This window comes from Sinocyclocheilus grahami, unplaced genomic scaffold, assembly GCF_001515645.1.
Source record: "Sinocyclocheilus grahami isolate Dianchi unplaced genomic scaffold, SAMN03320097.WGS_v1.1 scaffold715.1, whole genome shotgun sequence".
Taxonomy (NCBI): Eukaryota; Metazoa; Chordata; class Actinopteri; order Cypriniformes; family Cyprinidae; genus Sinocyclocheilus; species Sinocyclocheilus grahami.
The window spans coordinates 442,962-461,308 of record NW_015505894.1 but is presented as its reverse complement, the minus strand read 5'-3'; the positions used below and the strand labels follow the sequence as shown (position 1 = coordinate 461,308).

The 18,347-nt window shown below is 37.1% G+C and overlaps 1 protein-coding gene across 1 annotated transcript; it reads left to right on the top strand.

The window, feature by feature from the left end:
• Window positions 1-5,945: 5,945 nt before the first annotated feature.
• On the top strand, window positions 5,946-17,726 carry LOC107560221 (uncharacterized). Its single transcript, XM_016244337.1, has 6 exons — window positions 5,946-5,956; window positions 6,918-7,076; window positions 7,175-7,367; window positions 7,884-8,012; window positions 8,725-8,859; window positions 17,091-17,726. The coding sequence occupies exons 1-6, from the start codon at window positions 5,946-5,948 to the stop codon at window positions 17,724-17,726; spliced, it is 1,263 nt and encodes a 420-aa protein (XP_016099823.1).
• The last annotated feature ends 621 nt before the right edge of the window (window positions 17,727-18,347 follow it).

Here is an 18,347-nt window from a genome sequence, read left to right as displayed (position 1 = left end):
CAATCCAAAAGGGGTTTGAGGTTGATGTTGGGCAAGTGGCCAGGAGTCTCTCTTTGATAAGCTGCTGTCAGCCTGTGCTGTATACATCCTGTGTGTTCAGCACCCTGTATTCATTAGGAGCTGGAATGTGTACCTTACTACTGCACCACAACCTACATTATAGAGAGCTGGAACCCTGTCCTTCATCACAGAATGTGCCCAGACTCACCTACAGCCAGAGCTGTCACCACTGCAGCGCAGCAGACCTCTGGGGTTACTGGTCAAGGGGAACTTAATATGAGAGGACACTATTTCCTTTCTTATTTTGTTATCATCCAGGACCAGTTCCTAAAGAACGTCCTTAGTTCTTTTGTTATAGAATCAGTGAGTTTGTCTGTGCTGAGAAATGAATCAGATAAAAAATTCTTAGACTATTTAAAGGGATAATTAAACAAAACAAATCAAAGTTCTGTCATCATTTACTTACCCCTTTGCCTTTTTGAAATGCATCTTTCTTTTTTCTTTTTTTTAAATAACATTTTTTGGTCTGTTCTTAGCACAAAGCTATTGTATGTCTTTAAAATATATATATATTCATACTGTATATAGCAAATGTGTTCTGGGCTTCTACAGTACACTTATCAAGGTCGGTTCTTATTCCCATTAGTTGTATGGAAAAAGAGCTGCCTGGGAATAGCTTGAGCTATTCTTTGTATTTCTGTGAAATAAGAGAAAATCATATGGGTTTAAATGAAATAAGGTAATGCAGAAGAAGAAAGAATATTCATTTTTCAATTAGAAATTTCCTTGACCATGGAATGCGTGAGTAGAGAAATCGGGAGAAATGCATTTTCTACAGTTTGACAAGATGAATACTGTGTAAGAGTGATAATGAGTTGTGAATTTACTGCCTGATGTGAGTGAGGATTCTTCCTGCAGTGCAACATCTTGAATTATTTTCCATTCTATGTGTTCTGACATGAATCCCAGAGGATTTTGTGAAAGAAGCTAGAGCGATTTTAGTCATGCTAGATTTTCTAACCATCGCTATAACCAGTTTATCTTGTATTCAGCATTTGATCCATAAAAGATATTGTTCCACTTGATTAGCTATAAAATATCATTAACATATCTTTATCGGTTTTCATTGACTTTGATTCTTAAAATATGCAGAGTCTCACCATTTTATATGAAGCCAATAGTTTTTCATGTTTGACCAACATTTTCTCATGTGAGAACATGGAAACATGAACTCATGAATTGTGAGTGCTGCCATCAAAGTAGGTATAGATTTCATGACATGTTTGACAGCTTGATTAATTAATAGTTCAGAAATAAATTATTGTTTGGAAAAACTGAAAGGTGAACTCCTAAAATTGCTGTCATTATTCACAAAAGCAAACTGTCTGTGTATGTAATGCCACCTGTGAAAATACTCGTTGCACCCTTAGAGCTCCGACATAACCGTTTTTGGAAATTGCTCATATTTTTCTACATTATTCTAGTTCTTAATTCTTACTCAAACTGTCATTGCAAATCTGACAATGAGATTCACAGGAAACAGATCTTAAGTAACATGTAAGTTATTATTTAGCAAAACGAACTGAATTTATTATTTAATACCAGTTTTAACACAAATTGTGACTGTTCCACTGTTTTCCGGTTTTAATGTTTAAAAAGTTATTGCTGTGACATAAAAGCTATTAAACATAAGGAGGAACTGACATTTGTTGATCAAGTTAGAGTTTTGAGAGCGTTTATTTTCTAAAAGTCTGCCATGCTAGTGCCCATGGTTGAAAAACCCCCCCGCCACAGACGAACTGAGTGATGCTGTTAGTAATTAGAAAACTGAGGCAAAAACATCGCTCTGATTTAGGTGCCCCAGAGGACTATAAATGTTATCAGCACATAGACCAGGATGGAAAAAAGAAAGATTGAATGTCTTTCAAAACATCCTGAAACTCTGTGAATGTTGATCATGGAGCCGTTCCTTATTCCTCAACGTGTTTCCTTCTTGGCTTAACAGGACAGAGCTCAGGTGTGTTTAGGGAACAATGTTTCACAGGCTTTAATGAGTCTTCCTCACTCTTTCTCTGCCACATGCCACATAACCAGACCCCTTTAAATATTATGGGGGTCAGGTCATGTTTTTGAAAGTTCCTGCTGTTGATTTGCTAATTTTCTTTTCTTGAACTTTTTCTCAATTAAGGCATTCTTGTGGATTTTGATTACCCAAGGTCACTCTGTCATATTTAAATATTATTCCACCTTAAAGAGGGAAATGAAAAGAGCTATAAGAGGTTAGGATTTAGGTGAAGGCGACAGAATGCTTCTCTGTGAAAAGCTTCTTTATTTTTTACCTACTACTGTGAGTTAAGTTGGAGTTACATTTACCGTTGTACTGTAAATTTTCATGTCATTTCAATAGGAATCTATGCGATCTGTAATTTTGCATGATGGCAAAAGATTTCCCTACACAGATTTCACAATGGCTTCAAATTATACGCACAGAGGCCTTTTCTAAAGAAATCCCCACTAGTGAAATCGTTTACTTTTATTCCTTTCCTTCAGTTTGGGTGTCAGGTGGTGTCCCATCTTTAGTCTCGTAGTGAAAGAGATAAGTACCATCAGTCCTTCTCTGATTACACTTCACAGCACAATTGGAAGAAAGGAAACAGCTTAGGAAATGGAGTCTCATCCCTCTTTATTCCATAATTGCTACCTCAAGACTTTTGTTAAACGAACCGTCCATGTAAATGAAACACAAACCGGCACAAGGGGGGCTAATTGGGCATTAAATGGGAAATAAATGTAGCCAAACATCAGACCTGAATCTGACTGCATGCTAGATGAATGGACTTTTGGAAATTACATACTGGCATCCAACATCCAGTTCCTGTAGAAACTACAGGCAGGTAATTGGAGAAGGAAGGAAAAGAATGGTAAAATAGTGCAGCTTTATATATTTATTGAACTTTAATGCAACTACAGTTATTTCAGCTGGCCATATGAAAGTGACATTTTGCTGCCTCATGCAGTAAATGTTTTTGTTGTCAAATAATGTGAAATATAAGAGTTATTCAGACTTCATGTTGTTTTTAGTGTGTGTTTGTCACTTATGCAAATTCTGGGACTTTTTATTATACTTGAAATCAGTAAAGAGTCTCAAAGGAAACATTTTAGCATCTTCTTGCTGAATAATATCCATGTAATTTGTGAAATCTAAATGTTTGCATCTATGTTGCATTTAATCATTTTATGGGATTTTAACTAGCAGAGCATATGTAAGAAATTTGAGCTGAAAACTGTAATACAGTGATTGTACAAATGGTCATAAAATTATATTTATATCTTTACAAAAATATCACGAAAAGGCATGTCCCACAAATGTCACATTTCATCCTTTGTGTTATTATGATATGCACTGTACATGTATATTAATGTCTGTGTCATCTCAATGCTTGTTCAGCTGTGCTCTAGGAGGAGGCATGAGTACCCACTGACCCTTCACAGACTTGATCTTAGATCATTTTGTGGCTTTTCTAAACATTCTCAAAGTTGGGACATGGTTTGGGGTGAGTTGGTTATAGATCAGCATGCGGGCAATGAATACTTGCAAAACACAATGACCACAAGCCAAGGTGGGAAAGAGAATGTCAGTTTTGCACATGGTCTCAAGGTGTTAGATCATTCCTCCCCTTTTTAACCTGCTGAAGTCACTCCATTTTCTTTGACGGTGATGCACTCTTCTGATCTGGCTCCACTCTAGGCATCATATTGAGCTGTTTAAAATCTTCTTACAGCCATGTGGTCTGTATGTTATGGGGCATTGCACATACCCCTTTGAAGCACTGCGAAACTTTGTAATTAATTTTGTTTATCAGTGTTCACATATAATTTTACTTTTTAATTAACTTGTAAACTACACTTTTTCATCATATCAGTACTATTGATTCATATTTTACTCTGTATATGTGGAAATTAATATACTAGTTAGTTATGATACCAAACAGCTGTCCTCACAGCTTGCAGGCTTCACACACGCACACACACTATATTATTGATTCGTTGCGATACCCTGATTCATAATCAGATTAATTCATACTTTGATAATGTACCATTTTACAGTTTGATTACCATTTAAGTAACATGGTATTTAAATTGTAAAGGCGGTGTCTTTGACACTATTATGAAATAATATAATTCGTTGCATTTATATAGCACTTTTCTAGACACTCAAAGCGCTTTACAATGTGAGGGGGGATCATCCACCACCAGTGTGTAGCATCCACCTGGATGATGCGACGGCAGCCATAGTGCACCAGAACGCCCACCACACACCAGCTTGCTGGTGGAGAGGAGACGGAGTGATGAAGCCAATCAGCAGATACGGGGATGATTAGGAGGCCATGATGGTGGTCAGAGGCCAATGGACGAATTTGGCCAGGATGCCGTGGTTACACCCCTACTCTTTTTCGAAGGACATCCTGGGATTTTTAATGACCACAGAGAGTCAGGACCTCGGTTTAACGTCTCATCCGAAGTATAGTGTCCCCATGACTATACTGGGGCACTAGGACCCACACAGACCACAGGGTGAGCACCCCCTGCTGGCCTCACTAACACCTTCCAGCAGCAACCTAGTTTTCCCAGGAGGTCTCCCATCCAGGTACTGACCAGTCTCATCCCTGCTTGGCTTCAGTGGGCAACCAGTCTTGGGCTACAGGGTGATATGACTGCTATGAAATTCTCCCATTTATGTTTCTATATTGTAATATTTTAAAAATCGATTTCATAGCATCAGTTCTGCCTACATTCATGTGTAATTGCATTTATTCAGCTTTTGTGTGGCATTAAACATTCTGTGTCCCTGTGATTATACAGTTTGGACATTTGAGGCACACTTAAAAATATCAGAATTTCTTTGCAAATGAAAGTATATCAAAATCTGCATCTCCAAACAAACTATGCAAGACCTTTTCTCAGAACTAACTCACTTTTCCGAGTCATTTACTATCATTTACCCAGGTTATTTTATTGAATGTGCATGAAGTCAGTTTACGCAGGTGTAGCTCATCATATTTACTATATTCCGCCAACATTTGAGAACCAGCGTCCAAATGCTTTTTGTCTTAAGGTTGAATTATATATCTATTGTTTGGTCATTTTAAATGTAACAATTTTTTTTGTAAAATGTGTTGCTTGCTTTTGTGTCAAAAGTGTGCTTGTGCTGTCTTTCTGTAAAATGCACATGCTGTACAGGTCAGTTTAAAATGTACAGGTCAGTTTATTTGATATTTTATCTAATGCAGTTCCACTTTTACATCTTTTAAGACATGTATTCTAGCTTAGTGTGCATGTGGTATGTAGAAAATGGTGGCATGTGCAACTTTCATCAGGTTATCAGCGAGAGCTCATGTGTGACCGGAGTCTGCTGCTTGTGGTCATGCTGCTTGCAGGACTATGAGTGACGACTGATGCCTGAATGCAGGGAGCGTAAAAAGCCCTTTTCAATCTCTTAAATAAATACTCTTAACTCAAATCTCTAATCCGGTTGTAAGGTCTATGTATCATGTCTTGTGAAGAACAAATCGTACAGTGCTTTGCTTTGCCATATATGGCTATTGGGGATTTGGGTTTATGTAGAGGTTAAATATACAGAGCTATTCTTCTTTTTTCAACATCCCTGTAAATGAGCTGTGTCATTTATTTTTTTTATTCTTCCTTTATTTCTTTTCGTCTCCTTGAATAGCAGGAACAACTGTGAGGCTGACGTCCAATGAAAATTTAAAGATTGCATCATAAAATTACCATGTTTCTTTAATAGTTGATGTGGGTTTTTTTTATCTGTACATTTAAAACTTATTTTTTGGGGGTCGGAAGAATGATCTTTCATTTTTAGATGTACTTGAAAGGGAAGGGGAAAATGAAGAAGGGGAGTCTTGTAGGGTTTAGGGTACTTGGCCATGTTGTGCAGGTAAGGGATGGGAAGTTAATCAACAGCTTGTTCTCTCCACCCTTGATGTCCTATGGGGATCAGGTGGGGGAAAATGCAGCCGTTCATGGGAATGCTTCACCCCAGAACCATCCATCAGTAATGGTCCTGACTGTGTTTGTGCACAATAGGGTAGAGTCATCTGTGGATAGTACTTGGAAAGGGAAAGCTACTTTGCATTAGCCCTGGAGATTTGGACAGTTTGAGACTTGCCCATTTTCACACAATAGGCTGAAACAAGTCCGAAGGTGAATAAAGGGATGATGCAACATCTCAATGTCCCACTATTCTTCCGTAATATATTTTTTTCACTAATAAATGCAGTATCATAAAAAGCATTAATGAAGTGTCACTTGATTTAAGTGACTTGATTCTGTGCAGGTCACTTGCTGTATTGATAAATAGTTTTTTTATTCTTTACAGAGGGGTTCAACACATACTATATATATATATATATATATATATATATTTATTTATTTATTTATCAAATGTTTTACGTTGTGACAAAAAAATTCTTTTTAAATTAATACTGTTCATTTAAAAATTCTGTTCATCCCCTCAAAAACTGTCACATGTGCTATTAACCAGCAAAATATTTTCAACTGTGATAATAAGAAATGTTTCTTGAGCAAATCAGTATAATAGATTGATTTCTGAAGGATCATGCTGAGACTCTGAAGACTGGAGTAATGGCTGCTGAAAATTCTGCTTTGTCATCACACACAAATACCTGACATTTTAAAATATGTAATAGAAAACAAATATTTTAATTTGTAATAATTTTTCAAATTTTTTCTATTTTTATTGTATTTTCAATCACATTTATCCAGCCTTGGTGCGCATTAGACAGTAGTTTTAAATGGTAGAGTATGTATTTACGTTCTCTCATTTCTAATGAAATAATTTCTTTGATACTTAACAAAGTGTCTGTGTGTGTTTACAGCTTTGCAGATGAATTTAGTCTTCTGATTCAACTGCGGAGCTCACAAGAAGAGGACCGGAGTGTGTTGACTTTGCTGAACTTCTATAATCACATTTTACTCCAGATCCGTATAGGCCCACACAGCATCACCTTCATCACCACACAGCAGCGTGACTATGAGTACAAACACCATTTAACACATGACACTGAGCACTAAGGTTTACCAATGTTGAAATAACGGTATTCTTATAATAGTGTATTTGAAACTCTGGCTTCAGGTTTTCAGTGTCAGGGCTGTCTGACCCGCAGTGGCACTGGATCTCAGTTGGGGTTGCATTTGAATGGCTGGCTGTGTATGTGGACTGTGTGCTGGTGGAGAAAGTGAGCTGGATGTACCCGTACATGGGCATCACTACAGATGGCCTGCTGATGGTGGGAGGAATCCTGGAGGGCTTTGAGACACCCTTTGAGGTATTCTTCATTTGTTATATGCATGGAGGGTATGGAAAGACACATAACTATAGTCAGTGTCAAGAATCCATCATGCCTGGGCAACCAGCCTTTCCTAAAGTCATTAATTAAACACTCTAAATATGTCTTACTGCAACACAGTGGTGTAGAAGAATGTTTATTAAAGAAACTAGAGCTAACCAGGTAAAGAAGCACTGGCAATGTGTCATGGGAAACATATGTATGGCTGCCACACCAATTTGCATTTCAGCTGTGAAAACCATCATCTTAGTGACTTGTACTTAAAAATGAATGGTCACAAAACAGTATGCCAAGAGTTTCAATGGCACTGAATGCCTATATACATGGGGTTTTATCATGTGACTGTGGTATCAAGATTGCTATTCATCCCAAATCGATGAGGCATATGAGTGAACGTTTGACCAACACTCTTGTGAAATCAGTGCTCATCTAATGGATTATGTGGTTGATGTCCTAGCTCAGATTTGTCTATGACGTCGGTGTCTGTTCTCACAGGGAGAGCTGAGACAGATGACCTTCATAATGGGAGATGCAAATGCTGCCAAGGATCACTGTGCTCTTCATCAGCATATGTGTGAATCTGTGAAAGAACGTGGCTTTCTTAAGACAGAAAGTAGCACTGAGGTAGGGTTGATGACTTTGTGTACTTGAAAGCAGTTATACAAAAAGATCTTTTTCAGGGCTATGTCTTTTTTTTAAGTCCTAACCTGGTAAAATTACTGCTGAAAATAGTCATTAGTAATAAGAATCATCAAAGAATCATCAATGAAAAGATTAAATAACAATTAAATTGTTTTAATTAAAACATAATTAAAAGATAAAACACCAAGTTATTAACAATGCACTATCAATGTTTTTGAAGAAAAAAAATCGAAGAAGAATTTGATTTTTAAATGGTCATATGGTCATTCAAATGTCAATCATGATCAATAATATTAGAGCTATATAAAATGTTTGAACGTTTGGTTTAATTTTGCACTTGTGCAAAATTGAAAAACTTAAATTTTTGTTCTTAAATTAGATGGCATTTAAGTTTGAATAAAATTGACTAAAATTAATGACAAAAACTTAAAAGGGTGACTAAACAAAACTCCAATCCAAATATAATCCAAATACAACTGTTAGTACAACATTTTGCCTGAAAAATGTGGCTCTGGGCACAGCAATATTGGCTAAACCAGTGATGTCAGTGTTTAGGATGTTTTTGTTTTTTTTTGCAATTGATTTTTGTGATGCTATTGGCACAGAGAATGCATTTCATGCCATTAAAAATGCATTTCCACACTGAAAGTAATGTGTTTTATTGACATCTTGTTTGCCTCTATTCACCCTACAGAGCCCTTTGTCGTCCTCAGCTGGCTCAACAGCAGACAGACCTTTCTCATCAAATCCCTCTACTGGCAGAGATGAGACTGCCAATATACATTCAGTTCCAGGGCTCCGGCCTGAACCCAGAAAATCACATGGTTCGGTAAGAGACAACAAGAAACATCCCAGTGTTAATTACAGACCCAAAAAGACAGTTTACAAGTGATCTGTGCATGAATTACATCTTAAAAGCTCAGATACAGCCATGGTGAGTAATTCTGCAGCTATGAATGGACAAAGCCTGAGTACAATGTGGGGAGAATGAACCCCAGCTGGAGAAGAGAGCTGGGTGACTTTAGAGGTCAGGAAATTGAATAAATGGGAAAGTAGGGATCACTCTGACTTCTCATTTGTCCTCATAAAGCTGTTGCTGTATTTTCCTACATGGGGAGGGCGATGATAAATTATCATCATGGGAACTGTCTCGTTTCAGCACGATGCTGTGCTGAGACGGTTTAATAAACACCCCGTCTGGGAGAGTAAGTCCGTGCAGCCTGAGATTTTGCTGGTATACTCCAGGAACAGCTCCAAAGCTTGCAAATCGCCTGGAAAGTCATTAGACACCTATATTGCTTTGCACTTTAAGTGAGCTCTGTGCACTGCAGGACATATTTTTAGAAGTTTCCTGGGCTGATTTTTTTTGCATATATTATGAATTGATTGTTAAAGACTGTACCTCTCGAGCTTGTGTTTATGATTGCACACACAGTATTTTGCTAGACACTGTCTGCATAGTTGGCTGTGGGTGTAGCTTCATCCACAGTAATCTGGTTTCATGGAAAGCACTCGGATTTCGTCAAAAAATATCTTAATTTGTGTTCTGAAGATGAACGATGATCTTAAGGAACGTTTGTAATGACATGAGGGTGAATAATTAATGACAGTGTTTTCATTTTTGGGTGAACTATCCCTTTAAGAATTTGTACAATTTAGTAATTAATGGACACGTTTTCTGAATTAATTCCCTAGTTCTAGGTAAAAAAAAAATCATACTGCACATTATAATGCTACAATGCCTAAAATCACTTGTAGCATTTTTAATTATTTATTTTAGTTTTTTTGTGTTCAATTTTTAATTTATTTTGAAATAATATTAAAATGATAGAATTGTAATACTGGCCATTTATTGGTTATCGGCCAGTACATGAAAATAAATATTTGCTTCAGTATCAGCCACAATTTTAATATCAGTGCATTGCTAATGTAAACTTTTAAAGGGTTTGACTTTGACAAATGACAAATTCAAATAAAATCTAGGGCATGAAAACAGGAAATATTACATCTGTTAGTTTTTATTATAATAGATGTTAATTGAAAAAATGTGCACTGTATGTAGACATGAAGATTTGTGCATAATCCTTGAGAACATTAAATTAATAGATTCATAGATTAAATTAATAGATTAATAATCAGCATTCACTGTTCTCTGAACACATTTTAAAGTGGTCTGAAATATCTGTAGTGATTTTATTATTTCATTTCTGTCAAATTGTATTTCATTTCTTTACGCCAGCATTTGGACAATGGCTTATGTCACAAAACATTCTGTTATGATCGTCACATATTGATGACAGTTGAAGCCTACTACCTACAGTTGAAGTCTCCAAAAAGCAAATGAAGCCAAGCTCATTTGGCCCAATACAGCCTGTAATACAGGAAGTGAGATTACATCAGTGTTCTGTTATGGTTGCACACACTACAAATGACACAAATACAGTTGTATTATTTAGCTGTGAACAGCTTTAAGGTTAAATATCAAGGCAAATCTGTGTTACACATCTTCCCCTAAGACGTGGCATTACATAGGGGAATTCCAGGACCGTCCCATCTATCGACGATGGTGCAGAGCTCACCCCTGCATATGGATATGGTTTCGTTTGAGGCGTAATTGAGGCTGAGTTTACATAATGTTGCCTGTTATCAGCTAACCAGGGTTTGACAAACTACTAGATGACAATACTGCTACACTTAACACAATAACCTCCTCCGGATAATGTTCTAAAATGTGGCAGATCTAATCTTAAATTTAGTTTTGTTTTAACTCTTGATCATTCGTTTATGGAGTATATATGTAAATGAGGAAGTGTGGGAGTTCTGTTCTGCACATGTCCGCCAGCACAGCATGGAAATGTTCTTGGCAATGTTTGTCTGTCATCCATTTATTCTGGCCTCATAAAGGTTAGACATGTAATTATGATCTTTGCACTGTAATTTAGTGCACCCTTCTGAAGCTAAAATAAGTCATAAAGAAGATATAAACTTTGGTTAAGTGTGAAGTTTTATTTAAAGGGGTCGTATGATGCGATTTCAAGTTTTCCTTTCTCTTTGGAGTGTTACAAGCTGTTTGTGAATAGATAAGATCCCTAAAGTTGCAAAGACTAAAGTCTCAAACCCAAAGAGATATTCTTTATAAAAGTTAAGACTCATCCACGCCCTCCTAAAACGCCTCGTTTAAACACGCCCCCACATGTCTACGTCACGATGTGGGAAGATTTGCATAATGCCGCCCAAATGTTCACGCAAAGAAAGAAGACGTAAATTTATTGTTGCTGCCACCGCCGCCGCCATGTTGTGAAGACGCTGTGTGTTTCGTTGCGATAGCGAAACTACTTGCAGCACATTTTATGGAGGACTGTTTCCTGATCCTCGGAGAGTAGACTACAATGCTGGCTGTTCTGACTCACAGTCTGTAGGTACGTTTTCATATTTAAAGATTTGCCACTGATGATTCAAAACGGTAGTTTTGAGCAGTGTAGAGTAGCGCTTGTTGTTTGTCATTTCTCCCATCACAAATGCAGACATGGTTTTATGTTTACGCGGCGTGATGCAACGCGTAAAAAGACAGTATAAGTCATTAAAATCCGTAATTATGTCCATACTGGATGCAACAAATGGCTCGTTTATAATGGGTTTTATTGGGTTTGTCTTGTCGCTCCAGGAAACGTCATCACAATATGGTAAGGGGCGTAAAATTTCTGTCACACTCTTGAGGTATTCGGCCAATCACACTGGATAGTTGGCCAATCAGAGCACACCTCGCTTTTCAGACCGATGAGCTTTGTAAAAATCGGCGCGTTTCAGAAAGGCGGGGCATAAAGGAGAAACAATAATGTACAGTATGTGGAAAATAATGTGTTTTTTTAACCTTAAACCGCATAAACACATTTCATTACACCAAATACACAAAATAATGTTATTTTTAGCAACATCATATGACCCCTTTAATATTCAGCCTTGGATATTCTCATGATTTCATAAACATGCATACAGTGGGGTCTAAAAGTCCACATTAAAATCCTGGGATCCTTTAATAGATTTTTAGGCGAAAATCTTTCTGCTAAATCTACATTAAGTTGTAAGATTTAGGTTTTGTTGTTGTTGTTATTTTAAATGCATACCTAATATCTATAACCAATACATTAAAAAGTCATGTGGAACTTTCAATCAAATAATGTACAGTTTTAAATAATGCAATTTGTAATAAAAGAATTGATGAGAAATAAATGCTAAAATGATTTTTCACTTTGGTCTCCAACTTATGAACCCCATGGTAGATACGTGCACACTGAATATGTCAGATGAAAAGACCATCTCCCATTATTCCTTGTGGTTTCTGCTGTTTGATTAATTAGGCTATGTGGAATCATGGTTTCCAACACCCACCGCCAGTGAAATTGTGAAAACCTCAGAGTCAGGGTCCCACAGGAAAGTCAGGCAAGAGAGTCTTCATCTGTGATTGATCTCCTTGAGTTACCTCTGTTACTATGGCAGCCATTACCACTAATCCTCTCTGTTTTAATGACCTCATGGTCACGCAGCATCCCACTGCTTTGATTCTTTGAGCTGGATGTCTGCTTAAAAACTTGCTTTGAATTAAACCAACCTCATCAAGTTTATTTCTGGAACAAATTGTCATTTCTAATTGATGGTTCACCAGTGCTTTCATAAATCTGTCTCTTCTCTGCTGCTTTTGTGTGCGTGTGTGTCAGTCTCGGCAGGCTTTAGTTGTCTGAATGTGTTTTCTATTTGTCACGGTTCCGCAGTGAAGGAGAAAACCTTTATGTTTATGTAAAATCTAAAGTAGCTTCTAATTTGGTTGTAAAACTGACATTGTCTGATATGAAGTTTCCAAGCATGTGTCCTCTTTGTCTCTCTTATCTATCAAGCTATTAAGCTCATGAAAGCAGCCCATATGACTCATATTCCAAGTCTTTTGAAACCAGTCTCTATGTTTGTGGAAAAACAGAAATTTAGCCATTGGCAATCTTCACCACTGTAGCTTTCAAATGCCATTCATGTTCACATTGTCATGGATAATATAGCATGTCAAAGGTTTGACTTCAGTAATGCCAAACGTCATTGGTTCATGTGTCTCATAACCAATTTTCGTATTCAGAATTGGCCAAATGAGATTTGAGAACTGCAGTGGAGTGTGTTTTAGCTTTCTGTTAGTCACAGAAGGAATATTGGAATATAGTGCATGGGTTATATGGAGCACTTTTATGGTGCGTTTTTTGACATTTTTGTACCTTTGCTCACGATTTACTTTTGTTGTATGGAAAACAGCAACATGAACATTCTGCTAAACATTTCCTTTTGTGTTCCACGGAAGAGAGCAAGTCTTAAGGAAAGACGTGGTGGTGAGTAAATGATGACAGAATTTTTATTCTTGGATAAAACACTTTCAGCAGCTTTAAGCTCTCCCAACTTAAAAGACATTGGTTTCATCCCATTTTCTAAATTGAAGCCAAGATTACAAAGGCTCAAAAGTTTGGGTCAGAAGGAATTTTAAAAAAATAATAATACTTTTATTTAGCAAGGATTCAGACATTTGTAATGTTTCATGTGACAGAAGACTTGAGCATGCCTATTTGCCATCACAGGAATAAATTAAATATTAAAATATATTAAAACCATAAACAGTTTTTTAAATAAATTGTAATCATATTTCACATTATTAATATATTTTTTTTATTTTTGATCAAATAAATGCAGCATTGGTGAAAATAATGGATTTGTTTCATAATGAATAAGTTAAATAAATATAAAAAGTCTTACTGACCCATGACTTTTGAACAGTGGTGTATATCCTCGGTCACCCTCAAGATGACCTAATATCCCATTTTGTTCCGCAGACATAATTCAAATGGGACACAAATAGGACAAGTGGATGTTGCACATTTTATTTGGGTGATGTTCACCTTAATGGCTGCCTGAAGGCTTAGTTGGCTTGAGTGTGTGAAGCCTGGGCACAGCTCCTGTGTCTGGGAGGTTCTCTCTCTCTGGGAGGGCACTTGGAGAAAGCTTGCACTGTCTGGGATCTTTAGCAGGGATACAGAGACTGTGGTGCAGTGTGTATCTCCAGCAATCATGGTGTGCTGTGTCTGTATGGGATGTTACCTTGTACTAGATCTGCTCCTGCTTGGAATGAATGTGGAGGGCAAATGGAAAGCCATGGTAGGAAACAAATACATGTCTTTCCTTTTAACTGTGCTTCAATTCATTATTCGTTATTAGATGGTCAGATTTTGTTTGGATGTTTGCGCAAGAATTCTGTAAAACATATATATTAAAAGTTGTTTTATGATCTGGTTTTATTGAATTATCTGCTTATGTATTCTAAAGGCAAAAAGTGCAAATGTATATTATCACACTGTATTGAGTTTAGACCGCTCTTGTATAAGCTGACATGTCTAAACTTTCAGAAAGGTGAGTTTAGAGATTAGTAAGTAATGGAGACTTTCCCATGAACATGTTCACTTACTGAACAGGGATAAACTAAAAGGGTAAATGGGTTGGAAACTGCAGTTTGAATGGAGGTTATGGAGATCTTAACATGTTAAGTGAGTGTTTTGGTCTAGATAATCAGATTGACCTGAGATGCTGAGGTCATTAGTAGCCAAGTAAACTGAATACTATCTAGTGTTCTTCTTCTTTGCCAATTGCACCCTGATTTCCTTTCTGATGATCCACAAAAATGTTCCAGGTGACTTTCTTAATGGGAGTGTCAGATTTGCCCTGCTGGGTTCCTCAACAAATGACCTGCAAGGATTTCCCTCATACCTGTGTCTTAACCATGATTTATGGCGTCTCTCTTTCATTATTCACTGTTGGGTCAGCTGTGATGAACACTGATAATATTCTGCCCAGGGCCTTGCGTTCCAAACTCTGACATTGTGCTTCATCATTTTCCAGTCTCTGTGAAACATTTGTTTATATCTGTAAACCTCCAAACTGAGTTAGTATTTACGACCTTCTCACTGGCAGATGCTTTATCTGATATTGATGTCTCGGTCGCTTTCAGTTTTGGATCTTTAGCATTATAGACTTTCAATTTGATTCAGATTTATTGATATTGTCAAGTGCAGTACAAAGCCAATGAAACTGCATCTAACCAGAAGTGTCATTGTTAAATAGAATATAAATAAATTATGGTAAACCACAAATGACAGTGTAATGCAGATGGCCAATGAACTCAGCACGTGTCTGGACACTTTTGGACTCATAATTCATACATGTAAATGTTTTAAATGAATTGCATGACGAATTTAAAAAAACAAGTGACATCTGCAAACGATACTGAAGCTTTTTCCAGAACTAGCTTCACTTTTCAAAGTAATTTTTGTGACTGTTCAACAACTTGTCCCTGGGTAATTTCAGTAGATGTATGAAGTTACAGTAGTTTCCCTGGGGTTCACACAGATGTTGTTGTTCACACCTGCTTAAAGGTGTATTTTATTGCAGTTTGACGACCAGGAAAAAAAAAACTTTTTAACTTAATTTTAAACATTGTCTCTATAGCCTTGCAAACTTATTTTTGTAAAATGTTTTGCTTAACCCTTATGCTGTGTTCGGGTCATTTTGATCAGAAGAAGCTTTTTCCTGAAAATGGTAGTTAATGTTATCGCACTGGACAAAAACCTGCTACCTGTTCACACAGGGTATAACTACTTCCCAAAATGTTTGGGATTGTTTTTGTACTTTCCCCCCACCTTGTTACACTTGTGGTGTTCCTGGTCAAAAATGACCGGCCTACAAAAATATCTTATCAATTTTTAAACTATATCACCAAATATTGGATTCAATCTTTTAGTCAATTCAATGTTTTCTTTCAATTAGGGTAGATTTTTCTATTTCTTTAAGAAACTGATTGATCTTCGGCCTCTTTGATCCGAGCTTATGCACTAATTTGTGGATAATTTTGTCAATTTTAAATAAAATTTGAAAAAATGTTTAACCAGGAAGTTTGTTTTAAAATGGTTTTATCTGGTACGAAATGGCACAAAGTCACAAAAATGACTGGCCTATAAAAATAGCTTATAAATCTCTTGTTACGCTTTATTATCACCAAATATTGGATTCAGTCTTTTGATCAACTTGTTGTCTTTAAATTAGGATAGATTTTCTATTAATATTTGAAACCCGAATTCATTTCTGAACCCAAACTTTTGAACAATAGAGTACGAGTAAAATGGAGTAGCATTTTTGGTGTTTATTGTAGAAACTATAGCAACTGAAACCTTTAACATGGAATATGCAGAGCATCTACTCACTTCCTCTCAAACATCCCACTGGCTGATCTTCTGAACAAAGTGTAATTGTGTCTTGTAGCATCTGGTTCTGCTCCAGCTTCTCTCACAGGAGTTGTTCCAGTGTTCGGTACAGTTCCAGCCAAAGATGTAACCTGTAGCACTGAGGAGGGTAAAACAATTATTTGGGGAGCTGTGTCACCCTTGAGAGGATCAAGTGTCCCTCTCATCTGAGGCAGCCGCCTTACAGTGTTAAGTGCCTGACTGCTCTTTCTCTGTAGCTTATTGTTAGAGAAAGAGAGGAGGACAGTAGGATGGAGCCTCTGGGTCTCTGAGCTCAGAATCACGTGTAGGCCATTGCCTTATCGCAATTGATCGTTTTTTTCGGCTTTGTGCAATATGCACTTCATTTTTATGGTACCTGATTTGGTGATCATCTGCCACTTGTTTTTGGTTTAAAATGAAAATGCAAAAAGGGTGCTCTACTCCATCCTGTCTGGATGTTTTGGATGCTTTTCTCCATAATTAGATGAATAACTGCTGCCATGATCAATAAAATTGTACACAATATGTACCAGTTAAGCAGCACCGACTTTAGGGAATAGGGTGCAAACAGTTTGTGCTGAAATGGATAACAATAAAATGATTTAAATACCCTGAGTGCAACATTATACCCGGTTAAACTGGATTGCAAATGATTAATGAGTACGGCATGTTTTTGCTCTGAAATATTTAATGGATTATCCCCTTAGCATTTTGTTAATGTATCTTGTTTGTTCTATCTCTTATTTTTGTTCTCTTCCAGAACTCCAGTGTCTCTTCTAAGAATGAAGATCTTCGTAGTGAATGGGACATGTCATCTGATTCGAACAGAACTTCAAAGCATTCGGTTCGTGGCTTTGTAGTGGTGGACGAGTCTGACCTTCTCACGTCTCCCGCTGTCAGCACACATAGCAGGTATAAGGACACCGGTGAAAAAAAGATCCAGTCCACCACCTTCAAATCATCAGAGGAGAACTTCACCTCTCAAAAACTGAAAGCAGATTTGGGTGGAGGCCGTCTTGAGCGGCTCCCTTTGAAGCCCTCTGGGGACATTGCTGACCTGGATTCTATTTTGAATGTGAAGACATCAGCTGGTCAGAAGGATCTGGTCAGGCCTACAGTCTATCCTGAGTTAAACCAGCTGATTGAAGAAGGTTTCTTACTTCCTTCAAAGGGCTTCAAAGTAGATAAAAAGCATTTGGTCAGTGTTCACTCAAAAAAAGGATATGAATCGCTTGTAGGCAAAGGACAAGCTGACTACAAGCACTCAAGCAAGAAAAAAGTTGCATTTAAACATGGTGATGTTATGTTAGGCATGGATGGAAGGAGATACCGGCTCCTCAGTGGACCTCCAGGGCCTGTTGGACCACCAGGGAGAACAGTGAGTTACCACAATTAAATCCTTATGAAATCATGTGCTCTTCCATGATTTTCTTCCAATAATATGTGCCAAATTTGAATCTGAATCCAAAAACTTGAAAAAAAATAGAAGTTTATATGCATAGTATCATTTCAATACATGCCATAGAAAACAAACTTAAGTTAATTATAGTGGTGAATCTCTTTTCAGAGGGATAATGTATAGAAATAAGTACATTTGAATGAATTAAAGGAGTTAATGTAAAAGTTTTATCATTTTACTTGTATATTCTTTCAAAAATAGTCCGTTTGAATGTACAAAACTATTGGCCAAGCAATAAGATGAACATTACAACAAAATTCCAGTAACCTAAAATCAGTACTGAAGCCATTTGCACTACCTGTGATGACTGGGACACAGTTGCATTTGTATGAAACGATATATGTGAAAGTAGCATCATTTTCAGTTGGAAGCAGACTGAAGGCACAGTCACATTAGTGAAATTTCATTAGCAAAAAATGGCCCACTCTCAATAGTTTAGTGATGCACAAAGCTTCGCTCACATAGAAGTCACTTTCAAACCAAGGTTCATTCCGTTGGTCAACATGGCAAATAAAGTAGATAAAAAGCATTTGGTCATTGTTCACTCAAAAAAAGGAA

Coding starts and splice junctions, on each gene's coding strand:
- LOC107560221 (XM_016244337.1), top strand. Junction 7,368..7,883: donor GCTTTGAGACACCCTTTGAG/GTATTCTTCATT, acceptor CTGTTCTCACAG/GGAGAGCTGAGACAGATGAC. Junction 8,013..8,724: donor AGACAGAAAGTAGCACTGAG/GTAGGGTTGATG, acceptor TTCACCCTACAG/AGCCCTTTGTCGTCCTCAGC.